This window comes from Microcaecilia unicolor, chromosome 6 (assembly GCF_901765095.1).
Source record: "Microcaecilia unicolor chromosome 6, aMicUni1.1, whole genome shotgun sequence".
Taxonomy (NCBI): Eukaryota; Metazoa; Chordata; class Amphibia; order Gymnophiona; family Siphonopidae; genus Microcaecilia; species Microcaecilia unicolor.
The window spans coordinates 147055215-147079266 of record NC_044036.1 but is presented as its reverse complement, the minus strand read 5'-3'; the positions used below and the strand labels follow the sequence as shown (position 1 = coordinate 147079266).

At 44.6% G+C, this 24052-nt stretch overlaps 1 protein-coding gene across 1 annotated transcript in view; it reads right to left on the bottom strand.

Moving 5' to 3' along the window:
* FRMD4B (FERM domain containing 4B) overlaps positions 1 to 24052 on the bottom strand; it is a 214848-nt gene that overhangs the window by 93482 nt on the left and 97314 nt on the right. The window contains exons 6-7 of the mRNA XM_030205557.1: positions 1289 to 1345; positions 499 to 521 (exon numbers count right to left, since the gene is read on the bottom strand). Of these exons, the coding sequence (XP_030061417.1) occupies positions 499 to 521; positions 1289 to 1345 (80 nt within the window). The remainder of the gene's footprint in view (positions 1 to 498; positions 522 to 1288; positions 1346 to 24052) is intronic.

Here is a 24052-nt window from a genome sequence, read left to right as displayed (position 1 = left end):
AACAGGTAGCAAGTGAACTCAAGGGTAAACATAAACAGTCCAGCGATTGTCCAGTGCTGGGCAGCTCATGCCAGCAAAGTCTGGCAGGAGTGTGCTAATGAGAGCTGGTGGGTCAAGTGCACTGAGGGGTGAGGACCCCCTTTGAGCCCAGCTGCAAATGAAAGCAACATATTCAGCTCTTCAGCAAACTTCATGTTTCCAGAGGCATATAACAGGGCTGTTACTCATGTCACAAAAACAGCACCCAAGCCTTTCAGACAGGCACAAGCAAAGGACAGTCATGTCAAATCTGACTGAAACTGCAAGAATGCTTTCCCTTCATCTCACCCACAAATAAATACAAATCAATAATGTCTAGAAACCAAACCACTGCATGTTTCCCCAAAGCGGCCCTTTCACATCACAAAACACTATATGAACACTTGAAAATGTATCATGCGTTATTAAATCAGAACCGTCTATACATCAGCAATGGAAACGGAAAACAAGAGTACGTACCTCCTATAGTCCCCCTTTGCTTCCTACAATTGAAAAAAAAAAATAACAGAAGATGAAAAATCTACATGCCAGGTTCATGCACGGTATATGCTGAAATGATTGCTTACGAACACTGCACTCAGCTGTCAGATCTCTAACTGCAAACAATGCGAGCTAAAGGCAGCTTGAATGCAACACACCTACTTAATCCATGATCGCCTCCCACTCTTAACAGTGAGGGTCGCATTCGTCTGTTTCTTTTTGTCAACATTTTTAGTTTCCCTTGTATGTGCTTTCATGTTAAAGTTGAAAGATAAAGCGTCCTCCCCCCCCCTTCCCATAGCGTTTTCTTTTAATAAGACAAGAATGCCCCCGATGGTTATGAAAATGAAAACTTTGATATACGATATAACATTAGCCAGTGTAAAACTGCAGTGCCTCTCATTTCCTGATTTTCCACTAAAAGCGCTGAACTGATAAAACTGTAAGCTATTTCGTTCCGACACCAGAATCCTACTGAGGTTCTTAACTAATCTACGCCTAATGCAGAAAGTTATCAAACCGGACTGCACGTTTATCTCTCAGATTAAAGAGTTCGTTCTCTAAGAACATAATTCATCCGAGACGCTCTAAGACTGCAGAAGGAATGCAAAGGCGAGGAGTGAACAGGCAGAAGACTCAGCAGGGGATGGAGGAATAATAATACCCTGCCGCTTGCAAGAAAAAAAAAAAAAAAAAGCAACAAGTTCTAGGGACAACCAGCTCACTCCCAGGAGGTTTAGGAAACAGCATTTTAAAGAGGATCTCTTACCTGGAGGATCAGGGCAGCCAGTCTGAAGACAGTCTCGCTCTCCACCTCGATCTGGCCCTGTTTGCACAGAAAAGACAAATAAACACAAGTCCGTGGCCGAAGAGGGTAGCGGGAGGGAACCCAGACCCGTGGAGTCCGAGCCTGTCACGGATCTGCACTGCCAGGCTGCGCTCAGCTACGGATCATACCATATGCCCAGGCATGGGGGTGGCCATGTCAGGAGCAGGGAGCGGCTAACAACCCTTCCTGCATCATAGTCTTATCTGTTCCCCATTCATAAAACAGCATGGAAGTGAAAGCAACCTGCAATCGGGGATGCTGCCTGTAGACACTAATCACAGTAAAATACTATCTTTAGGTTTAAAGCAGGATGGTTTCACCCCCTCGCATAGGGAGACTTACTTCCGAGGATAATAGTTTTTTTTTCTGCTGTGTCAGAGTTCATTTCATACTCATACACAAGCAGTGATGCTTATAGTAGAGTGAGATTGCCGTTTAATTGGCATGGACGGATACCTTTATGTTTTGCACTAATGAAACCTGTTTGCTATGGCTTTTGTTAATTAAGCTTTCCTATTACATAGTAACATAGTAAAAACATACATAGTAACATAGTAGATGACGGCAGAGAAAGACCTGCACGGTCCATCCAGTCTGCCCAACAAGATGAACTCATATGTGTTACTTTTTTGTGCTACCTGACCATGATTTGTATCTGCCATTTTCAGGGCACAGACCCTAGAAGTCTGCCCAGCACTAGCCCCACCTCCCCCCACGGTTCTGCCACCCAATCTCTGCTAAGCTTCTCAGGATCCATTCCTTCTGAATAGGATTCCTTTATGTTTACCCCACGCATTTTTTAATTCCGTTACCGTTTTCATCACCACCTCCCGCGGCAGGGCATTCCAAGTATCCACCACTCTCTCCGTGAAAAAATACTTCCTGACATTTTTTCTTGAGTCTGCCCCCCTTTAATCTCATTTCATGTCCTCTAGTTCTACCGCCTTCCCATCTTTGGAAAAGGTTCGTTTGCGGATTAATACCTTTCAAATATTTGAATGTCTGTATTATATCACCCCTGGTTCTCCTTTCCTCCTGATTTGCACACCAGGGACCCTGCAGCAGCTTTTGAGGCAGCCCTAAGGCTCAGGATTCTGTTCGATCCGGTGCTGAACTTGTATCCAGAAAACTGGATGGTGTCCTTCTCAGAATCCAATCCCAAGAGAAACCCAGGGGCAGATGCAGTAAACTGGGTAGGGTGAGAGCAGCTTTAATATACTGTGGGGTGCACTTGCTAGCATTAGACATCAGTGTATAGCAAATTAAAATCAGTGGTAATGTCACAGCTATTCTGCCCAGATGCAGAGAAGTCTGAAAGCTCAATACTAGGATTTTTCTACTTCTATTACTACTTATCATTTCTTGGTTCTTCTGAAGTAGAATCTGTGATAATTTAATGACTCCTTTTTGCTGCGAGCATAACAGTACCCACAACTGATTTCATAGCCTCCATGAGGAGCATAGGTAAAAGAAAAAAAAAAGACAGACTGGGGGAGGTAGGTTGGAAGAGCTGATTCTGTGCAGACACACTTGCTGCCCTTAGCACATGTGTGGTGTGTGCTCTCCCTGGGTTAGTGTACAATGTACTGTGCAACTCCTATTTGATTATAATTTTTTAAGTACATTGACACACAGAAATTTGGCATTAGGCTTGCAGTAGGAAGCCTCGTGCTAAGCCATCCGCGCATGGATCTGACACAGGGATTCTCAACCGAGTCCTTGGGATATACTGACCCAGCCAGTCAAGTTTTCAGGTTACACACAAAGAATATGCATGAGACAGATTTGAATGCACTGCCTCCATTGTATGCAGGTCTCATGCATATTCAGTACAGAAGACTGGGTTGAGAACCCCTGCTCTAATGCAAATTTACTGCATCAGCACCCCCCAGTCAGGAAGGGGACCCCAGCTGTCTGAACTGGAACATCTTACTGCAGGAAAAGGCACTCCTTCAGCGGGCTCAGAAACAGAATTATAATCTACAGGAGTACAAAGGGATTTCCCTGGCAACCTATCAGTCTACAAGACCACAGTCCGCTATCAGTAGAGTCCACAGCAGGTACACAGGTGATTGATGCCACACCCAAATAGCCATGGGAGTCAGGGAAGCAGCAGACCTCTGCCAGCTGTGCTGACTCATTCTATCAAAGGAAAACCTCTGGCATCAGCTGAACAGGAACAGGAAGGTTCCTTTTAAAGGGACACCATTGAGTCTCTTTCCCCAGAAAAAAACCCCAGAACTTTATTTAAATAAATAAAACATACATCTCACAAACTTCTATTTTGCCTATGACTTCAGAATTACTGTTAACATTTGAATTTGTTTTTGCTCCCAGTCATTCCCTAGTAAAACTTTAATCCTCCTCTGCTCTGCCTTCCATCCAGTGATTCATTATTTCAGTGCACTACTAGGCAGTATTTGAATGCTCGTTTTCATACCTTTATTAACTTTTGCTACATTTTGTGATATTATATTTGTTGTTGTTGTTTTTTTTTTTTTGCTAGTATTTGCTGTATGGTGCTATAAAAACACAGCTCTTGGCTAAGTGCTAGCCTGGCTCACATCACAGGGATTTTCTGTAGGCTAAACATATACTAGAAATACAGTGAAAAGTCTATGCCAGCCACAGCAATGTTGTTTTTCTGAGTTTCTAGAACAGTACATAATAATGAACTGAAAGGCTGCAGTCCAGGATTATAAACCCTGCCCCTCATTATTCATTTACATTTATAGAGCACACTACAGCCAAGTACAAGAAGTCTCTTTTCCCAACCAGTTTATGATTTAAGTGGATGCCTGAGGAAATGGGAGATAAAGTGAGTCCTGTGGGCCAAGTGCAATAGTGGGAGAAGCAGAATTTAAGCCCTGGTTATTAAGTTACCAGTCTGTCACTCTGATCATGAAGCAGGGTTGCCAACTCACTCTAGAACAGGCTAATCCAGTCATGGTTTTGCCCCCATTCAGTGGCGTAGTCAAGGGTGGGCCCGGGTGGGCTCAGGCCCACTCAGTAGCAGCACACCTATGATGTGGCCGGCAGGGATCCCCAAGCCCCACCAGCCGAAAACTCCCAACAACTGTCCCTCCTGCATACCTTGTAAATAGAAGATCTTGGCCTGCAGTGAGCAGACTGACACATACTGTTCGCACCAGCCCCACAGCCATCCCTTTGATGTATTCCCACCTATGTGGAAACAGGAAGTTGCATCACAGAGAAGGCTGTGGAGCCAGCATGAGCAGTGTGTATTAGTTGCTGTTCGCTGCCAGTGAAAATCTGCTATTTAAAAGGTATGCAGGGAAGGGGGGATGTTTGAGAGACCATATCTCATGCAGGCGAGAGAGGGAGAGACCAAATCACTCGTGGGACAGGGTGTTCTGCCCACCTATCTTGAGCCCAGGCCCGCCCAAAGTTGGGTGTCTGCCTACGCCCCTACCCCCATTGCAACACAGAGGTGTACAGAGCTGTCAAGTTACCAGTTGCACGCATGGGCATAGTTTGGGGAGGAGGGGCGATGCCTATGTGGCCCTCTGCATTAAAAAGCACATCTAAATTTTGCTGCTGGTCGTGCTGCCCTGTTTTCTGTTGGTACTTACCCCATGGCCCAATGTCTCTCTTTCATACCTTCCTTCCTCCAACACAGCAACTGATCTAAAAACAGTATCAAGCTCCATGGAGCCTCCATGTTCCTGTGTCACTGAAGGTCCCTGCCGATTCGCCCCATACTGCAACAGGAAGTGGCATTAGAGCAGTGTCGGATACATGTAAGTTGGACAAGCTACAGTTTAGGATCTCATCCTTCACTAAAAAAAAAAAGCTGAAATGCATTTGTAAATAAAGAAAATTACAAGGAGGGTCTCTTAAATGCAGTGGCGTTCCGACCCTAGCTGACACCCGGGGTGGATCGCCGATGGGCCCCCCCCCCCCAGCGAAATGACACCTCTTCCCCCCCTAGCGAAATGACACCCCCCCAGGTGCACGCCACTGGGGGGGGGGTGCCGCGGCGCGCGCCTGTTGCCCTGTTTCAGTCCGATTTCACAATTCGCATGTGTTCACTGCTCCCTCTGAGTCTGCTGCAGAACAGGCGCGCGCCACGGCACCCCCCCAGTGGCGTGCACCCGGGGCGGACTGCCCCCACCGCCCCCCCCCTTGGTACGCCACTGCTTAAATGTTACAGACTAGGGACCACAATAAATTCAGCTCTGAGTTAGAGGGGGTGAGATGGCAAGGACCATCAATGGTACAGGAGTGTGAAGGTCCCCTGTGCTGGATTCTGTTTTTAACTGTCACTACCCCAATAGGAAGGGAGCTATGAAATAGAGACCCACTGGGTGGTGGGGTAGGCAAGGGAGGAAGGAGAAAGAGATGAACTTTGGTGGGGGGGTGGATAAGAGAGGGAAATATGCTGGTCCTATGGGGGGAGGGAAAGGGAAAGATGCTGGATCTGGGGGAAGAGAGGAAGAGATGTTCATGGGGAAAGTGATAAGCAGGACCTGGTTGGGAGGGGGGGGGGGGCAAGAGGACCATCAGAAAGTGTGCTAGGGAGGGTGTGAGTGAGTGCTGGGAAGAATGGAGCAGAAAAGAGATTGGGCTAGAAGGAAGGAGTGTGGGGGAGAGGAAGACCACAGATGGGAGAAAGGAAAGAGATGAGGGGAGGGTTTGGGGGGGGGGATAAAGGAGGGAAAAGAGATAGAAAAGGCAAGACTAGAGGGAGGGACAGGAAAGGGAAAAAAGAAATATGAGAGAAGGGGAAAGGGACTGGATATTCTATTTTTCTGTGGTTTTTGCAACTACATTCAAAGTGTTTTACATAGTATATGCAGGTACTTATCTGTACCTGGGTCAATGGAGGTTTAAGTGACTTGCCTAGAGTCACAAGGAGCTGCAGTGGGAATTGAGCCTAGTTCCCAGGATCAAGGTCCTCTGCAATAACCACTAGGCTACTCCTCCACTAGCAACACTCTATGCAGAATCTCAAATAGTAGCAACATTCCATTTAGAAATCTCAAATAGGAAGCTCAGGATTCTCCAAAGAAAAGAGAGCGGTTTGTTTCTATTTGGAATAAATATTTGCAAAGTATTTCCCATAAAGCGAGAAGTGCAGTGTTAAATAAATTTTCTACACATTAAGAAGGAGAAGGAAGAGTCATGAGGGAGAGGGAGTCTCAGGGTATCTTTGGGGGGGGGGGGGGGGGGGGGGTCTGGACAAGGAATACAATAGACAGAGAAGATAATGGTATATAGAGCTTTAAGAAGCACCAGTAAGGCAGTGAACCTTTACCAACACATTAAATATAGGAAAATGAAGAGGATGGCTATGACTAGAACATGAACGGATTACGAATGAGCATGGAGTATTTAAAAAGATGGGGGGGAGGGGGGGAATAATAGTAATAAGGGGTTCAATCACGGAATAATGTAAAGTGTTACTATTGGAATTACGGTTTGAGTTTAATGTAACAAGCTGACTATGGTTTCTTTCAGTGTACATGGGAAAAGTGAAGGTAGTAAGGGGGGAGGGGGATAAGATAGGGTACTGTTATAAAAACAAAAACTGATGATAGCAACTTAAGATTAATGTACATAAGAACGATAGCTTTACAATTTGTTATGTATGTACTCTAATGGATGTGTTACCAGGTGGAATCATCAATAAAAATGTTGACACATAGAAATCTCAAATAGGGAAAGAGAAATAGGACTTGATATAGTGCCTTTCTGTAGTTTTTGCAACTACATTCAAAATGTTTTACATAGTATATACAGGCACTAATTTGCACCTGGGGTAACACCATCTCTCCTACTGTCACCCCCCCTATCTGTCATATCCTCAACCTCTCTGTCTCCACTGCAACTGTCCCTGACACCTTCAAGCATGCTGTAGTCACACCACTCCTCAAGAAACCTTCACTAGATCCTACTTGTCCCTCCAACTACCGCCCCCATTTCCCTCCTGCCCTTCCTTTCCAAGATACTTGAATGCACCATTCACAGCTGTTGCCTTGATTTTCTCTCCTCTCATGCCATCCTCGTACCGCTTCAATCCGGCTTTCGCCCTCTACACTCGACAGAAACGGCACTATCTAAAGTCTGTAATGACCTGTTCCTTGCCAAATCCAAAGGTCATTACTCCATCTTCATCCTCCTCGACCTATCCGCCGCTTTTGATACTGTCAATCACAACCTACTTCTTGCCACACTGTCCTCATTTGGGTTCCAGGGCTCTGTCCTCTCCTGGTTCTCCTCTTATCTCTCCCACCGTACCTTCAGAGTACATTCTCATGGATCTTCCTCCACTCTCTGTTGGAGTTGCTCAGGGATCGGTCCTTGGACCCCTTCTTTTCTCAATCTACACCTCTTCCCTGGGCTCGCTGATCTCTTCTCATGGTTTCATCTTTATGCTGACGACACCCAGCTTTATCTCTCCACACCAGACATCACTGCAGAAACCCAGGCCAAAGTATCGGCCTGCTTATCTGACATTGCTGCCTGGATGTCCAACCGCCCCCTGAAACTGAACATGGCCAAAATCGAGCTTCTTGTCTTTCCACCCAAACCCACTTCTCCTCTCCCTCCACTCTCTTTCTCAGTTGATAACACCCTCATCCTCCCCGTCTCATCTGCCCGCAACTTTGGAGTTATCTTCGACTCCTCCCTCTCCTTCTCTGCACATATCCAGCAGATAGCCAAGACCTGTCGCTTCTTTCTCTATAACATCAGCAAAATTCGCCCTTTCCTATCTGAGCACACCACCCGAATACTCGTCCACTCTCTCATTACCTCTCGCCTTGACTACTGCAACCTACTACTCACTGGCCTCCCACTTAGCCATCTATCCCCCCTTCAATCCGTTCAGAACTCTGCTGCATGTCTTATCTTCCGTCAGTACTGATATGCCCATATCACCCCTCAGGGCAGTGCCAAGGGTCTCTGGCACCCCCCTGCAGACTATCAGTTGGCGCCCCCCCCCCCCCCCCCCGGTGAAAATGATCACTCACCACTTACCACACTGACAGGAATTGTCAGCAATATTCTTAGAAACAAATTGCTATACATTGCAAAATAAGATAGCAGATGTAAATTCTCAAAGTGGACATATTCCAAACACTAAAATGAAAATAAAATGATTTTTTTTCTACCTTTGTTGTCTGGTGACTTTCTTTTTCTGATCATGCTGGCCCAGTATCTGATTCTGCTGCTATCTGTCCTCTTAACTCCGTTTCCAGGGCTTCCTTTCCATTTATTTCTTTCCTTTCCTCCTTTCTTCTTCATTTCTGGTCCTCAGCTTCTGCCTATTTTCTTCATCCATGTGCAGTTTTTCTCCTCTTTTCCTTTTCCCTCATTTAATCTCCTTCATCTCTCTTCCCTCCCCTTTATGTCCAGCAGTTTCTCCTCTCTCCCTGAGCCCTGCCCTGCAATCCATATCCATCCATGCCCATCTGTCCCCTGCCCCCTCCATTCATCCCTATCCAGCAATTCCCTTCTCTCCCTGAGCCCTACCCTCCCATCAATCCATGCCCATCTGTCCCTTGCCCCCTCCATTCATCTCTGACCCTATCCAGCAATTTCCCTCTCTCCCTGAGCCCTGCCCTCCCAATCCATGCCCATCCATGCTCCTCTGTCCCCTGCCCCTCCATTCACCCTATCCAGCAATTCCCCTCTCTCCCTGAGCCCTGCCCTGCAATCCATATCCATCCATGCCCCTCTGTCCCCTGCCCCCTCCATTCATCCCTATCCAACAATTCCCCTCTCTTCCTGAGCCCTACCCTCCCATCAATCCATGCCCATCTGTCCCTTGCCCCCTCCATTCATTCCTGACCCTATCCAGCAATTTCCCTCTCTCCCTGAGCCCTGCCCTCCCAATCCATGCCCATCCATGCTCCTCTGTCCCCTGCCCCCTCCATTCACCCTATCCAGCAATTCCCCTCTCTCCCTGAGCCCTGCCCTGCAATCCATATCCATCCATGCCCCTCTGTCCCCTGCCCCCTGCCCCCTCCATTCATCCCTATCCAACAATTCCCCTCTCTCCCTGAGCCCTACCCTCCCATCAATCCATGCCCATCTGTCCCTTGCCCCCTCCATTCATTCCTGACCCTATCCAGCAATTCCTCTCTCTCCCTTCCATGAACCCTGCCCTTGCATGCTCCTCTCTCTCCCCTGCTCTCCGGCAACTATTCCCTTTCTTTCTTTTTTCTTTTAATTTTACCTCCGTGACCACCCGGCAGTGCAGCGTCAGTACAGGAGGCGGCGCTCCCGACGTGTCTAGCCTTCCCCTTCGCTCATGTTCCGCCTTCTTCTGATGTCAAGGAAATGACGTCAGAAGAAGGCGGAACATGAGCGAAGGGGAAGGCTAGACCGGGAGCGCCACCTCCTGCACTGACGCTGTGCTGCCGGACAGAGGTAAAATTAAAAGTATTAAAAAAAGAAAAAGGGATCTTGCTGCAGGAGAGAAGAGAGCGCGGGCAGTTGGGCAATGGGAGTGGGAGGGCGAGGAGGTAAGCATGGTGCGGGGGCGCCCCCCAAATGACGGCGCCCCCCTGCCATGCTTACCTCGCTTACCGTATTGGCACGGCCCTGTCACCCCTCTCCTCAAGTCACTTCACTGGCTTCCGATCAGGTACCGCATACAGTTCAAGCTTCTCCTACTTACCTACAAATGCACTCGATCTGCAGCCCCTCTTTACCTCTCTACCTTTACGTTCCTACCCGAAACCTCTGCTCTCAGGCCAAATCCCTCCTCTCAGTACCCTTCTCCACCACCGCCAACTCCAGGCTCCGCCCTTTCTGCCTCGCCTCACCCTATGCTTGGAATAAACTTCCTGAGCCCATATGCCAAGCCCCCTCCCTGCCCATCTTCAAATCTTTACTCAAAGCCCACCTCTTCAATGTCGCCTTCGGCACATAACCACCTCCTTCGGCACATAACCATTATATCTCCATTCAGGAAATCTAGACTGCCCTAACTTGACATTTTGTCCTTTAGATTGTAAGCTCCTTTGAGCAGGGACTGTTCCATCTTTGTTAAACTGTACAGCGCTGCGTAACCCTAGTAGCGCTTTAGAAATGTTAAGTAGTAGTAGTAGTAGTAGTTGAGTGACTTGACCAGAGTCACAAGCAGCTGCAGTGGGAGTGGGACTTGAACCCAGGTCCCCAGGATCAACGTTTGCTGCAGTAACCACTAGGCTATGAGATGAGCGAGGAGGGTCAAAACTGGACTGAGAAAGGAAGAGAGAGGAGTGGTGTGCAGGAAAATAAGCAAGAAGGGAAGGGAAAAGGATGGGAGGGGTGCAAGAAGGAAGTGAAAGTTGAAGGAATTATGGAGAGGTGGGGAAGGATGAGTCAGTGGGGAGGCGAGGAGCGAGGGAAGTGAGAGAGACTAGGAGGAGAGGGAAAAGAGAATGGAGTAATATAGGAAGAATAAAGAAAACAGATGAAACGGAATCTATAACACAAGCAAAAGAAAGACGAAAACAAGATTGAAAAATCTAGAGGAAATGCTGAGAGAATAAAATGAATAACAGAAGAAAGACACTTAGAAATCAAAGGAAAGAGGAAATGTGAAGAAAGATAAAATGAATTAACAGGAAAGGCCTAGTGAAATGAAACACGAAATAATAATAACAAAGATGACAAATGAGACAGTAAGAGTATATTAAGAAATAAAAAGGTGTGAAAACATATTATTGTATTACCCTGCTGCAGCTACAGCTGTAACAGGCGGGAAAGCTTAGGATGGTGACAGCTGGCCTCGGAGGAGGGGATGGAGTGTGTATGTGTGTTCATAGGAGCTTTGAAAAGTTCTGGTGCATTATGGGACCTACAGCACTGATGTCAATGGATAAAATCATGGACTATAAATACTACACTGCTTTGGAATGTAAGTTTAAAACCAGAACCGGCCAAAAAGTCTCCTTCCTGGAATGGGTAATTTGGCAGCTCTGCTATGTGTGTGTGGAAAAGAAATAGAGAGAAAGCTAATAGTTGCCAATTTGAGGGGAGGGGTAGAGTTACCATACATCCGGTTTTTCCCGCACATGTCCTCTTTTTGAGGACATGGCCAGGTAACCGGGTTAGTTTTGCCAGCCTGCCTGTTTGTCCAGATTTGAAGGGTCTAGTGGTGTCCTATCCTATCCTCCCCTCCCCCTTACCTTACTGTACTGCTCTGGTGGTCTAGTGACCTCTTCAGGGCAGGAAAGAGGGGGCTCTTTTGAATTGGCACTGATACGGGACAGAGCAAGACAGTCTGCAGCCCTGAAGAGGTCACTAGACCACCAGGGCAGTACAGCAGGGTAAGGGGAGAGGAGGGGAGAATAGGATCCCTTTAAGGGGTGTGACGGGGCAAGATGGGGATGTGAAAGGGGTGGGATGGTATGTGATAGGGGTAGGGCGGGCCAGGGCCAGGGCATGTGTCCTCTTTTTTGGGGGAACAAATATGGTAACCCTAAGGAGGGGGAAGGGGGAGTGGGGAGGTCCCCCTCTCCCCATCGCTAGTCTGAGTTCCCTGCTCCTTGCCATTCCCCTCCCCCAAAGGAAGCAGGCAAGCAACAAGTACAGTTCCAAGAGGGAGATTTTTTGGTCAAAACTAAAAACTGGCCAGCTCTGTGACATCAAGACACCATTTCAAAAGACAGCATCAGAGGCTGAGCCCTGGACAGCAGGAACACTGACTCCTGGAACTAAGAGATTAACCAGAAGCACTGTTTATAGATGGAAGTAGGATGTACCAGGCTTATAATGGCCACTGCTGGTATGAAACTAAATATTTTATAAAGCACTTTAGTATAGAACATTTGATTTCTCAGTGTAAATGCAGGTTGCCTGTGAGTAACACTGCAAAATCAGAAGCAGGACATGACTTCAGACAAGGATTTTCTCTGGCGCTGATTATGAACACACAGCATTTAGGTGGTCTTTAAAGTAATCGTGGTCTGGCCTGGTCTAAAAGAACTCTGTGATCCCACAACTCCCAAGGCATATTGAGGCAGAAAATATTTGATTCTGTAGATTACTATTATAAATATTCCACTGTAATATAAATTGTGATGCAAGTAATGACTGAATTGTTTTTTTCACCTCCTTATACAAGTTTGTTCACTTATCCACTCTTTCTTTCATGCCTGACGATGTATTTAGGCAGATGTCATGAAGTTCCTCTTTGAACAATTTCCACATATTTTCAACATCTGGTTTCCTATTGTAGTATTTGTCTGCTAAAGCTTTGAATTAGTTTAATGTGAGCATTCGAAACACCTGTCCATTCTGTCGGTCCTTCATGTGACGTGAGGTCAGATTTGGCAAAACCACATTAACCATCTAAGCAGCTAAATTAAGCAGTAGAAAACTTACTACGCATCCAACTTCTCCATCATAGGCAACTAACTATGGAATGCCTTACCAAGATCCATTCGAACAGTCAATGACCATCTACCTTTCCGGAAGCTGCTAAAAACTTACCTCTTCAAGAAAGCCTACACAAATGACCTGACTTAGACTATGAGTCCATCTGCGCTACCCGGATCAGACTAACACGAAGACTGAACCTGAAATATGCTCCCTATTTAATCCTTTCTAACACATCCCTCTTCCTACCCCTCCCTATACACTCTTCCATACTTAACAACACGCTAATCCCAATATACACCCTCCCCCCCCACTCCCCTACCTTTGCCTTCCTCCTTTCTTGCCCATCTTACCTATCCACATCTAAACGATCACCTCTTTACTTACTATATTACAGCTGCATCCACTCTATGTTACTTTGTTAACCTGATATACTATGTAAGCTGCACTGAACCTGCTAATGAGTGGGAAAGAGCGGGGTATAAGCATTATAAATAAATAAATAAATTGGATTGCATAAAAGTTAGTCCTATCTTTATGCAGTGTTGCTTAGGCAGTTAAGTGCTGAATATCGCATGAGCGATTACCGGCCACATAAGCCTAGATATTTGATGCAAGTGCTTGGACACGGTCTGGCATTGAATATTTGGGAATAACGTTACCGGCAGCTAAAATTATGCTCACCGTTGCCAGCTGAATATCAACCCCTTAGTTTTTACACCCTACACCCTCCTTTTGGGATTGGCACCATCTAATATTGTAGCAAGTGGCACTTTTTAGACACCTAAATTTAGGTGCTCAGGAAGGGGACATTTTTGTATTTAGAAAGATTTGGCTTTTAACTACTTGCCTTTGTCAAATCTGACCTCAAGGCACATTACAGTTCAGGTACTGTGGTTATTTCCGTGCCCAAATGGGTTTAAATTTAAATTGCATCTGAAGCAATGTAGGGTGAAGAGAGAATGCTCAAGATCACAATTGACATCAGTGGGAGAAGCACGATTTCAACTCTGACTTCCCTGGTTCTAAGCCTGCTGCTCTAATATTAGGCTGTCTCTCTACTCCAGACACCTGAGATTAGACATCTATGAGAATATTGGCCTCCTCAGAGCCTAGACCAGCGTTTTTATCCACTCCTAAGGTGCTAGTAATGCTGTATATCATTTTCTTCCTGCAAGGGGTCAGTTGTGGGCTAGGTTTGACCTTTTAGTTCAGTAACATTTGAACCATGTGAAATCCTTCCAACACAGGCAGATCTAGACCAAGGGGTTGTGCCAACTGGGAGATGAAATTAGGTTTGGCACTCCACCCAAATCACACCAGAAAAGGGGTTGCAATCTGCGTTTTGACTCACAAGCTGCATAGAGTTGCATATTCTATTTTAATTAGAGAAATCAGAACTATGTGCAACAAATGGAAGCAAATCCTGACCTAAGTCAGATGCTTCATGTTGATCTGAGTGATGTGGCAACCCTTCCTGTGAACTTGATCCAAGCTGTGCTACAGCTCTTATGCAATGGAACTCAGTTAAGAACATAAGAATAGCCATACTGGGTCAGACCAGTGGTCCATCTAGCCCAGTATCCTGTTGCCAATCCAGGTCACAAGTACCTGGCAGAAACCCAATATAGTAACAAGATTCCAGAATCCCAAAGAGTAGCAAGATACCATGCTACCAATCCCAGGCAAGCCGTGGCTTCCCCGTGTCGGTCTCAATAGCGGACTATGGACTTTTCCTCCAGGAACGTGTCTAAATCTTTTTTTTTTTTTTTTTTTTATATATATTTATTGATGACAGAAAGACAAAGAATATAAGACAACATCCAACATGATGCAGATTACCTCATAACATGCAATTCCACTAATCATAATACAATAAAACTCTTCATTTCTAACTATCATCATTCAGTTTTTATGTCATTTTTCCCCCCCCCTTTTTCCCCCCCCTCCCCCCCTCGTGCCAAGCTTCTATTCAGTAATTATTATCCATTAAGTACTCTACTACGTGCCCGTGCAGTTAATGTGTTCAAAAAGGGCATCCAGCATTGAAGATATTGTTCACCTTTTGATGACTCTAAATCCGATGCCTCTTTTCTTTCCATTGCACTGAGCGAAATCATGTTTGCTCTCCAAAGTTGGACAGATGGCTTTTCTTTTTGCAACCACAATTTAAGAATTGTCTTTTTACCCATCATCACTGATCGCCTCTGAAAATGTCGGAAACCAACTTTGCTGGACCCGTGATTTGTGAATTCTTCAAATAATAGCCGTGGGTGACTCTTCCAATGAATCATCCACATCCTTGACACATGTGTACACATTTGAAACCAAAATCTCAATACTGGTGGGCAGTACCAAAACATATGTCCTAGATGTGCTCCTTGCCTCTCACATTTTGGGCAGTCATCCTGTGGTCTCAATGTTGCTTTAAATGCTCTGTGCGGTGATATATAAAGTCTCATCAAAAATTTATATTGCATTTCCCTTATTTCAACAGACCCAAACTGTTTATAACATAACTGTAAACAGGTCTGTATTACAGTACTCCCTATGCTACAACCCAGTTCCTTTTCCCACATCTGTGTCAGTTTTGTGTAATGTACCATAGGCATAGCTTCTCGTATCTGCAAGTGATAATATTTCAGTGGTACTGATTTCTGGGCCTCTAGATCATAGACCTCTGTTATTTGTTCTTGCACTTTGATTTGTAGCGATGACCCCGGGAGAGACCGAATATAGTGATTTAATTGTTCATATGCCAGAAAATCTCTTATCTCCATCCCTTGGCAGCCCTGCATTTCCTCTTGAGATTTTAACGTTCCATCCTGCCGCAGAACTTGGAACAAAAAGAAAATACCCGCCTCCCTCCATTTACAAAATGTTAAAGAAGAGCTCCCCACTGGGAAGTCTATGTTACCTCCAATCGGCAGAAAGGGTGAGACTTTCGCATTAAGACCAAGGAGTCTACTTAGCCATGTCCATGTTTTCTGAAGTGGGAGAAACAATGGTTTGATGTATTTTTGTATTGTTACTTTGCTAAGTCCCACATGTAACCAATAACTAAAGTGTACTTCTTTAAGCATCCTACACTCTGCTTCTGGGAATGTGAAATATGATGTACCTCTAAGCCAATCTGCTATGTGTCGCATGCAACCCGCTACTGATATCCATTTGATATTAAGTGCTCCCAAGCCTCCTTTGGCCCTCGTCAAATACGTTTGTTGCATATTGACTCGAGCTCGTTTCCCATTCCATAAAAATTGTTTGAGTAGTTTATAAAGATCTAGTTCCTCTTTACGGGTTATGAATAACGACAACACTTGTACCACATACATCCATTTCGGTACTATAATCATGTTATAAATGGCAATTCTACCGAAGAGTGATAAGGCAAGCTTTTGCCACATCAATAAGGTTGTTTTTGTCATCTCCCACAGCGGCTCTAAATTGATTTTATGTACGTTATCTAGATGGGGGGAAAGATAAACTCCCAAATATTTAATTTTTTCCATGCTCCATTGTAATGGGAATGGCCCCACCCACCTTGTTTTTATTTCCTGTTTGGTCGGTAGTGCTACTGATTTTTGTTTATTTAGTATAAAACCAGAAATATAACTAAATTCTTCCACTGCTTCTAAAAGATTAGATAAGGAATTCTGCGGGTCCGTCAGTGTAAGCAAGATGTCATCAGCGAAAGCTAATATTTTAATTGGCAACCCAGGGATCATCACCCCCGCAATCTCGGCATTCCTCCCCACCGTTCTCAAAAAAGGTTCAATATACAACAAAAAGAGCAAAGGTGACAGGGGACATCCCTGCCTTGTGCCCCTTTGTACTGGGAACGCCGGGGATACCATACCATTCGCCAGTATATGTGCTGTTGGTTCTGCATAAAGAATAGACACTGCTCTAAAATACCATCCGCTTATGCCCATATATTTTAACACTTCAAACAAATATCCCCATCTTACTTTGTCAAAAGCCTTGGCTGCATCCAAACTTGTCAATAATAATGGTTCTCCTGAGGCCTTACTGTGTGCCAATGCCAATAACGCCCTGCGGACATTAAGACCTGGATGTCGCCCCCTCACGAAGCCTACTTGATGATCAGCTACAATGTGTGGGAGATGTTGTGCTAAACGATCTGCTAGTACCTTAGCTAATATTTTAAGGTCTACATTCAATAGGGATATTGGCCTATATGCTTCTAAGTCTTCCTGCGATTTCCCTGGTTTGGGTAGCAGGGTTATAAGCGCGTCATTCGTTTTTGGAAATAATCTTCCTTGCTCTATTGCCTCCTCAAAATATTCTGTTAATGGTATCAGTATTCTATGGGCCATCATTTTATAATATTCTGTTGAGAACCCATCAATCCCTGGGCTCGTTCCCCCCGAAAGAGTTACAATTACTTTTTCCACTTCCTGTAAACTTAGCGGGGCATTCAGCTGGGTTGTCATCTCTGGCGTTAACTGCGGCATCCCTGAATCCTCCAAATAATCTTGTATCACTGTATTTTCCACCTCTGGCTCTGCCTTATATACCCCAGAGAAGTAGTCTTGAAATAACTGTAATATTTCTGTTGGCTTATGCTTTCTGGTACCATCTATAGATTTTAATGTATGAATGAAAGTCTGCCCAGCCCATACCTTTGTTAGTCTTGCTAATAGTTTCCCGCTTCTATTCCCAAATTTATAATATTGGAATCGTCTATGTGTCAAATTTTTTTGTGTCCTTTCATGAATTAGTGTGTTTAGTCCTGCCAAATCAGCCATCATTTGTTCATAGTGTGCCTTAGTTGGATTACTTTGATGATTTCTTTTGGAGCGTAGATATTGGCGTTCTAATTGTATTATTCCTTGCGCTATTCTTTTATTTCTACCCGTCACATAGCTAATGATATCTCCCCGAATAACCGCCTTTGAAGCTTCCCAAAATAGTCCCGGTGTATCCTGGTGCTGCTTATTCATCTCTGCATATAATTCCCATTTCTTCTCTAAGAATGCTCGAAAATCAGGATTGTTTGATAAATAAGCCGGGAATCTCCAGCGTCTATATTGTTCCACTGGAGGTCCCATTGCCAGCTCCACCCAAATTAACGTGTGGTCCGATATTGCCATCGGACCCACTTCCGCTTCAAGTACTGCTGGGAATAATGTGTTGGTTACCAGTATATAATCTATCCGCGACCAGGACCTGTGTACTTTGGAAAGATGTGTGTAATCTCGTTGTGTCGGGTGCAAAAGGCGCCAGGGGTCCACTAATTCTAACATTTTACATAAGTAATCCATTCCCTTGCCCCTTCGCATCGCTCCCCAGGCCATCGCCACTGATCGATCCATGTCAGGATCTAGAACTTGATTAAAATCACCCATTAGTATCCATGGGGCATTGTCATATTTGAGACCTAATTGTACCAAGGTATGTAGAAATTTTGGATCTCTTGTATTTGGCCCATATATTCCACAGATATAATATTCATACCCTAAATAATTCAAGTGTACCAATATGTATCTTCCTTCTTTATCTTTTTCTACCATCCTGGATATGCCGGGGATGCCTCTTTTTATAAGTATGGCTACGCCTCCTCTACGGCCATCTGCAGATGAGTAATAACAATCTCCCACCCATTGTTGTTTCAATTTTTGATGCTCCAAATCAGAGAGCTTAGTTTCTTGTAAACATGCTATTGTTGCTTTATGTTTCTTTAGGTGGGCCAAGATCTTAGATCTTTTTATTGGAGAGGTTGTCCCCGACACATTCCAGGACACCAGGCGTACATTTGTTGGCCTAGCCACTGCCTTTGTAAATATATGAGTAAAGCCAAAGTTTTAACCATTTCCAAGGCTCCGGGTCCCCCAGCCTGGACCCTTCACCTTCCAACTTGACTTCCACTTTATGTTGGAGTCGATATCTTATATGGTACCTCATGGATCTTGGCTTAAATTGTCCCTCCCATCCCCCTCTTCTTTCTAACCCTCCCCCTATCGTATTATCCCCCCCATCTTGTTGTACCTTTTCTAGCGTGTTTATTATCTTACACACGGGTCCGCTTGATGCTCCCGGAGCCCAACCCCCTCCTCAAAGATACTTACTAGATTCTCTTATATTCCCTTTAACTTTAACAAATCTTCCAACAATTAACATGGTAATTATACTTATCTGATAGGTAAAACTTTTTGTCCTTTACTATTAACACAATTCAAAATGTTATCTTTTGCTTGTTGCAGTTTCCTTAATACTGTTGGTCACTTTCAGATATCAAGCAGAGAAGTCATGTTCTTTCTTCTGCAGTGTTCATCCAGCTCATGGCAGCCTCAGCTGTTTCAAAAGATTTCCACCCATTACTCGTTTGTATCCTCAGAAGCGCAGGATATTGAAGCATAAATCTTTGTTTCTTTTCCACTAGTCTAGAGCAGGCCGGCGTAAATGTTCGGCGTCGCGCCGCCACTGTGGCTGAATAATCTTGAAATATTTTTATGGCACTGCCTTCAAATTTTGCTTCTTCTTTATTGCTTTTGTACAATCTAAGTACTGCTGCTTTCTGTGCATATCGATGGAATTTGGCAATAATCACTCTTGGCCTAGCGTCCCTCGTTTGCTTCTGGCCTATTCTATGTGCTCTGTCCAAATGAATATCATTTCCTTCAGTAGCTTCTGGAAACCGTGCTTGTAACCATATTTCTAATGTATTTTTTATTTCATTGTCAGCCAATGTTTCAGGAAACCCTACAAATCTCAGATTTTCCCTTCTAGCACGATTTTCTAATTCATCCAGTTTTTCTTGATATTCTTTAGTCGCTTTTTCCAGTTTCACAATGCTTTCCGCATGGCTGTTCTGGACGTCTTCTACCTCCGACACCCGCGTTTCTAGTTCACCAGCGCGGCGGGACAACTCCGAGGTAATTGCCGTAATCCCAGCGATCTGCTCCGCTAGTTGGGTGAAGCGCGAGTCTAGCGCATGTACTACCGCCTCCGTGAGCTCCAACACTAGCGAGTCCGAGGGCTTCTGAGGCGGTGAAGCAGACGGCGATGTCGGCGCCATTTTGTTTTCCGCTCCTCGGAGTCTATCCTCTTTTCTTTTAGAGGTTTTTGCGGCTGCTGACATCCCTGCTTGTATTAGAAATTTGTCCATGCACTCCTATGCCTTTACCACTGCTTATTTCGGCTCTTGGGGGAATATAAGTCGTCGCAAAAGTTAGGTTAGGAGCGAACTCCGGAGCTAACGATGAGACCCACGTCCACCGTTGCTTACAGCATCACGTGACCCCCGTCTAAATCTTTTTTAAATCCAGATACGCTAACCACCGTTATCACATCCTATGACAATGAATTCTAGAGCTTAACTATTTGTTGAGTGAAAAAAATATTTTCTCTTATTTGTTTTTAAATTATTTCCATGTAACTTCATTGAGTGTCTCCTAGTCTTTGCACTTTTTGAAAGAATAAAAAATTGATTAGCTTCTACTCGTTCTACACAACTCAGGATTTTCTAGACCTCAATCATATCCCTCCCCCCTCCAGCCATCTCTTTTCCAAGCGGAAGAGCCCTAACCTCTTTAGCCTTTCCCCATATGAGAGGAGTTCCATCCCCTTTATGTTTTGGTGGCTGTTCTTTGAACCTTTTCTAATTCCACTATATCTTTTTTGAGATAAGGTGACCAGAACTGAACGCAATGCACTGTCAGATCCAAAGGCACGAAATTCAGAAAAATACTTAGGTTTTTCCAAAATAATATCTCCTTTTTAAATGCTGGAACGTTCTACCTGGTTATATTTTTGGAAGATTTTCAGGGACAAAAACAGCAAATAGACTTAACTTATATCCTGGATACAGTGTCCATAGCATGGCATTTAACATAAGTATTCAGACTGACACATCTCATTGTTTATCGTAGCTATGTGTTTTTGCTGGAGTACAGCACACAAGCAGTAAGTTTATACAGACTGGTATAGCTGAAAAATCCATGGCTGCATGTGAAACAATCCTAAATGTTCTTACGTTTAGGGAATAACCTCCTTTTATACAAGAAAGCTAATACGCCTGTGAAGCTTTCAAGTACTTTGGAAAAGGGTTCCTTCACTTTCCTGTAGAACAGCAGCCAGTCAGGGATTAAACTTACACCACTGTTCAGCTCCACTGATTTTCCATTTGTATGAAAGCATTGTTGCATTGCCAAATGTCATCTAAGTTCAAGATCAGGCATTATGATAGCTAGGGTTCCTCAGCAAAGTAAATGTTGTGTTTTTTAGGCTGAATCCCTATTTGGAAGTTGTTTCTAATTTTTATAGAGAAATGTATGTATTCTGAACATTTGGAGGGGTATAATTGATAATTGAACGAAAACGTCTATCTCCATGGGCGTTTATCTCCGAGAACGGGTCCGTGAAGGGGCGGACCGAACCGTATTTTCGAAAAAAATAGACGTCCATGTTTTATTCGACAATTTGTGAGCTGGGCGTTTTTGTTTTTCAGTGATAATGGAAAATGAAAGCGCCCAGCTCAAAAACGAATAAATCCAAGGCATTTGTTCGTGGGAGGGGCCAGGAGTCGTAGTGCACTGGTCCCCCTCACATGCCAGGACACCAACCGGGCACCCTAGGGGGCACTTTTACAAAAAAAAAAAAAAAAAGGTAAAAGAGCCCCCAGGTGCATAGCACCCTTCCCTTGTGTGTTGAGCCCCCCAAATCCCCCTCAAAACCCACTGCCCACAAGTCTATACCATTACTATAGCCCTAAGGGGTGAAGGGGGGCACCTACATGTGGGTACAGTGGGTTTGGGGGGGTTGGACGACTAAGCATTAAGCAGCACAATTGTAACAGGTAGGGGGGGATGGGCCTGGGTCTACCTGCCTGAAGTTCACTGCACCCCCTAACAACTGCTCCAGGGACCTGCATACATACTGCTACCAGGGAGGTGGGTATGACATTTGAGGGTGAAAATAAAAAGTTGTGAAACATCATTTTTTTTTGGTGGGAGGGGGTTAGTGACCACTGGGGGAGTCAGGGGAGGTCATCCCCGATTCCCTCTGGTGGTAATCTGGTCATTTAGGGCACTTTTTGGGGCCTTATTAGTGAAAAAACAGGGTCCAGGAAAAGTGCCCTAAATTCTAGCTACAAACGCATACTTTTTTTCCATTATTGTTGAAAGGCACCCATCCCTGTTCGGGTGATAACCACGCCCCAGTCCCGCCTTCACCACGCCTCCGACACGCCCCGTCAACTTTGTACGCTTCCGCGATGGAGTGCAGTTGAAAACGTCCAAGTTCGGCTTTCGATTATACCGCGTTATTCGTTTTTGGGAGATAAACGCCTATCTCCCGATTTAGGTCGCAATATAGGCGTTTTTGTCTTTCGATTATAAGCTGGTTGGTGGCTCTAGGTGGAATAGTTTGGGAGGTAATAAACAGGCTTTTTTCAGAAAGCAATGCTAAAAGTGGTCACTGTCTCTTTGATTTAGGTCTTTTAAATTAAGATTTTGCAAGGTCAAACTTTGTAATCATAGGGGACCCAAAAAAATAGGAAAATCTGGCCCTTGTGCAAGAAGGGTTGACTGTTTACATTACAGAAAGAATTTTAGGGGCAGATGAATGCTCAAGACCTACAGCTGCTAGAAGTCGTTCAAATGCATGACCTGTGAATGGATGTTATCCGCAGTGCTTAGTAATAATCTTGACAGCACTGTGTTAGCTGCAGTGGTGTGTTATATTTCAAAACCTTACACACTGGAATAGGCCACGTCGGACAAAGCCTAATATATCATCATAAATGTATGTGAAACATATCTTGTACCAGCCTGTCTCTGTCTCCACTTCTCTGTCTGTCTCCATACATAGACCTAGTCCTTTTCTAAATCATAAGAACCTGTTTAATAAAATAGGCAGCCTTTCTACAGAAACTCTTTCATTTCTGGTTCTTGGATTTTCTGAAGATCCAGTTCTTCTTCCTTCTGTCTGTCTTATTTAAGAAATGCTGAAGATATGTATATTGAGATTGTTTTATTCCAGTTTAGTAACATACAGTAATCTAAATTCAAGCTTCAAATATACTGCCAACTTAGCTCCAATTCCACTAAAGACTGTAGTTCGGACCTGTTTTATTGACTAACCAACCCAATGGAATTTACAGGACAACAAGCAATACATTACACAGGAATGGCAGTCAGAAAACCAGGACCGAACTACAATCTCTAATGGAAGTGGAGCTAGGATGACAAACAGTTCTTTTCTAAAATGCTAATAAAAAGCACTTAAAAAGATGTGCTAATGAAAAAGTGTGATATAGGACTCGCTAGCCTATGGCTCAGGGCACAAAGTACTGCACTGTGGTACACGGGATGAGTTAGAATTTTCTGTCCATTGAGGGCGGAGTCTTGACATAATACACAGTTTATGCACTTAAATCGGAGAGGGGGAAGATAGGTGTTGCTATGCAATGGCTTTTGTTGGCCAATGAATTTGAACTTCTGGCTGGCACAGGCACATCTTGCCAGTTCATACTGTCAGGAGAAGAAATTTGCATAAAAAGATGGGAAAAAGTTGATCTTTTATTCAATTTTTTTTCCATCTGCCATCAGTTTTCTTCAACTGAATCAAACCCTAAGCACTAGGTTTCCTTTCATTCTCTTCTTGATCCCTTTAAACCTAATATGTGTATACTCTGGAGGAAAGGAGAAACAGGGGTGATATGATACAGACGTTCAAATATCTGAAAGGTATTAATCCGCAAACGAACCTTTTCCGGAGATACGAAGGCGGTAGAATGAGAGGACATGAAATCAGATTGAAGGGGGGCAGACTCAAGAAAAATGTCAGGAAGTATTTTTTCATGGAGAGAGTAGTGGATGCTTGGAATGTCCTCCCTTGGGAGATGGTGGAAAAGAAAACGGTAACAGAATTCAAACATGCGTGGGATAAACATAAAGGAATCCTGTTCAGAAGGAATGGATCCTCAGGAGCTTAGCCGAGATTGGGTGGCAGAGCCAGTGGTGGGAGGCGGGGCTGGTGGTTGGGAGGCGGGGATAGTGCTGGGCAGACTTATACAGTATGTTCCAGAGCTGGTGGTGGGAGGCGGGACTGGTGGTTTGGAGGCGGGGATAGTGCTGGGCAGACTTATACGGTCTGTGCCCTGAAGAGGACAGGTACAAATCAAGGTAGGGTATACACAAAAAGTAGCACATATGAGTTGAGGACCGTGCAGGTCTTTTTCTGCCGTCATCTACTATGTTACTATGTTAATTGCAGACTTTGTTTCTGCTGAACATCTTGGAGAACTGTATGAGGGGTGTTGATAGATTTCATAGGCAGAGGGAGGATTCCAGTTGGCAGAATAGAGATATCCCCCGCCACTGAGAGTCTGCTCCAGTGATT